Raw genomic sequence first — 2,788 nt, forward strand, 5'->3', positions numbered from 1 at the left:
CCCCCCCTCCAACCCCGGCCGTGCCTCAGTTTCCCCTTCCCGGGTCCCCAGGGCTTGTAGGACATTGCCTGCGGCAGGGAGATGGGGGGGCGGCGGGCCCCGGTCACCCACACTCATTGGGGGGTCCCCCCAAGGAACTGGGCGTCCCCTCAGTCACCCACACCAGTTGGGGGGGTCCCCCCTGGTCTCATACACCCACTGCGGGGGGGCCCCCAATGAGCTGGAGTCCCCCTTGGTCACTCACACCCACTGGGGGGGTCCCCAAGGAGCTGGGGGTCCACCAGTCACGCAAACCCATTGTGGAGCAGGGCCCCCAGGAGCAAGGGTCGGGGGGGGGTCCTCTGGTCACACACAACCACAAAGCTGGGGATCCCCCCCAGCCACACCTGCCCAAAGAACAGCGGGTCCCCAAAAAGCCAGGAGGGTCCCCAAAAAGCCGGGGGGGGTCCCCAGCCCCACACCAACCCCCCCCCCCAAAGAAGCCTGGGCCCCCATCACCCACAGGGCTGAGGGTCTCCCCCAGCCTCAGCCCCCATCACCTGCTGGGATGAGTCACCCCCGATTCTCTGGACGCGGCGGGGGGCTCTTCGGCATCGCCCAAAGCCGGATTCCGGCTTCTCCGGTGACGGCTCCGCACCGGCACCTCCCCGCGTTCGGCCCTTCCCCAGCTCTGGCACAATTAGCGCAGGAACCAGATGCGAATCGCGCCGCAGCGAGGAGGGGAGGCAACCGGCACGGAGGTTGGAAGCTGCCGGCACGCCGCCAACGACGGGCAGTGGGTGCCGGAGGTGCGCCAAGGGTCTGATCCCCAAAAAACGGGGTGTTCAGCGACAGGTCTGGGGTCCCCCTTCCACCGTCCCCACCCTGTGGTTTGGCCACCGGCCATGTCCCGTCCCCCCACCAGCACCAGAGGAGCTTTCCCGGCCCCCGCCGGCGTTCACCAGAGAAGCCAGGGCTGGTGGCAGGATGCCGGGCACGCGTTTATTGGCGAGGTGGGGGGGTGCGACAGGTTGGGGTACATCCAAGTCGGCGGCGGTCTTGCCACCGTCGAGGCCGGGGGACGCTGGCGTCATCTTCGGTGTCGTCTTCTGCGGCCGGGTCACTCGACCACCACCCCACGCCGGGCTCGGCGCTCCACTTCCGCCCGAAGCCGCTCCAGGATGCACCGGGCCGTCGGTTCCAAGCTGTGCTGGCGTTGGGACGATGCGGGGTGAAGCCCGTGGCGGGGGGTGGGTAACCGGACGCGGAATCACCACCACCACCACCACCACGCGGTGACACTCACCTGCAGGACATGAAGCCCCTTCAGGCAGACGACGGCCAACTCGCAGAGCCCGTCGGCGGTCAGGTCGGTGTAGATCATGGAAAGCAGCGGGCTGGGGAAACGCCGTGTCCAAAGGAGACGGAATTCACCGGGCGGATTCCCCGCGGCGCCGGTGTATTTGTAACAGAGAAGCTCCTGCAGTGGTGGAGAGAAGATGCGAGGAAGTTGGGTTGGGGGGGGTCTATGCCGGCGGGGTGGTCACACGGCCCGGCACGGCTCTTTGAGCCGTGCTGGGCCGCGCGACCACCCCGCCAGCTTGTGGCGTCACCCACCTGCCCATAAGTGCCGAGGAGGATCTCGCGGGCGCCATCAAAGTCGACATCGGTCACCAGCGCGCAGAGGACGCTGTCATACTGGTCGCTGGCCGGTAAAATCAACTGGTCGCCCAGTCCATTGGTTAAGACGTCCCTGGTTGGGGAGCGGTGTCGGGTGGTGAAGAGGAGTGAGGCGAGGGTCCCGTGCCGCGGTCCCGGCGCTCACCTGTACACCACGGAGAGCTCGATGGTGCTGGTGACAAGGACGCTGTAGCCCTGTGCGGCGATGGCGTCACCTGGGAGGAGAAGGTGGTGGGATGGGCGTCACCGGCTCCGAGGGGCTGCGGAGAGATTTGCCGGTGGCGGGGAGGGAAACCGGAGCTCCGGAGAGCCCATGGTGTGGTGGCAGGCAAGGGATCAGTGCCATGGTGCCGCATAGAACCAGCTGTCCCCGTCCCCTTACCGTCCTGGACTGCGCCGGCTCCCAGCTCCGACGGCAGCGGGAACACCAGGACCTTGGAGATGGGACCGTCCTGCTGGATACTCCAGCTCTGGAGCACCGCTGTGACAGAGAGGCATTGCCACAGGGATATGTTGGCTGGGATGGGGCTCCTGGTCCCACCGACGCCATCCCGCCTTCTCCCAGGGTGCAAGCGGGAGCCGGGAAGGATCTGGCATTGGATCCAGGGACCAAAACCATGCCCAACCCATTTTTCTGACAATCGCCCACCCTCTCCCTTGAGCCCGTTAATCCCCCTTGGGTTGCGCGGGGCTAAACCAGATAAACCGTGCCATAACGGCTGATTTAACGGCACCAGGATCGTTAATTCCATGCGGGAAAGGGGAAGACGGCGGTCAGCGCAGTCTCGGCAGCTGGTTCTCACCTCGACTGGCCTGGTCCACCCGAGCGACGCGGACGTAGCCACTCTGGCAACCAAAGGCGGTGATGCGCTGGCCAGCGCCGGGGATGTTGCAGACGTTGAGCCAGAGGACGCTGCGGGGCGGGGGAGGGGAGCTAAGCCGTGGTCGGAGGGTGGGGGGAGGGGCAGGGGGCCCGCAAACCCCCGAACCCCCGTCATCGTACTTGCTGGGCAGGTCCTGGAGCTCTGGGAAGAGGTGCTGGACCGGCTGCTCCTCAAACTGGTGCGAGCCTTCATTCTGTTGGGGGGGAGAGAGTGGGGTTGGGGGGCGCCTTGGCAGGCTGGGGGGG

General features: G+C 66.8%; 1 protein-coding gene across 1 annotated transcript in view; it reads right to left on the reverse strand.

The window, feature by feature from the left end:
- Positions 1–1,020: 1,020 nt before the first annotated feature.
- KPTN (kaptin (actin binding protein)) overlaps positions 1,021–2,788 on the reverse strand; it is a gene marked incomplete at its 5' end in the record, with an annotated part of 2,373 nt that continues 605 nt past the window's right edge. The window contains 7 exons of the mRNA XM_010567180.1: positions 1,021–1,192; positions 1,286–1,459; positions 1,597–1,732; positions 1,805–1,874; positions 2,042–2,140; positions 2,463–2,572; positions 2,663–2,736. Of these exons, the coding sequence (XP_010565482.1) occupies positions 1,100–1,192; positions 1,286–1,459; positions 1,597–1,732; positions 1,805–1,874; positions 2,042–2,140; positions 2,463–2,572; positions 2,663–2,736 (756 nt within the window). The remainder of the gene's footprint in view (positions 1,193–1,285; positions 1,460–1,596; positions 1,733–1,804; positions 1,875–2,041; positions 2,141–2,462; positions 2,573–2,662; positions 2,737–2,788) is intronic.

The sequence above is a fragment of the Haliaeetus leucocephalus genome, unplaced genomic scaffold (genome assembly GCF_000737465.1).
Source record: "Haliaeetus leucocephalus isolate CR32 unplaced genomic scaffold, Haliaeetus_leucocephalus-4.0 Scaffold227, whole genome shotgun sequence".
NCBI classification, from domain to species: Eukaryota; Metazoa; Chordata; class Aves; order Accipitriformes; family Accipitridae; genus Haliaeetus; species Haliaeetus leucocephalus.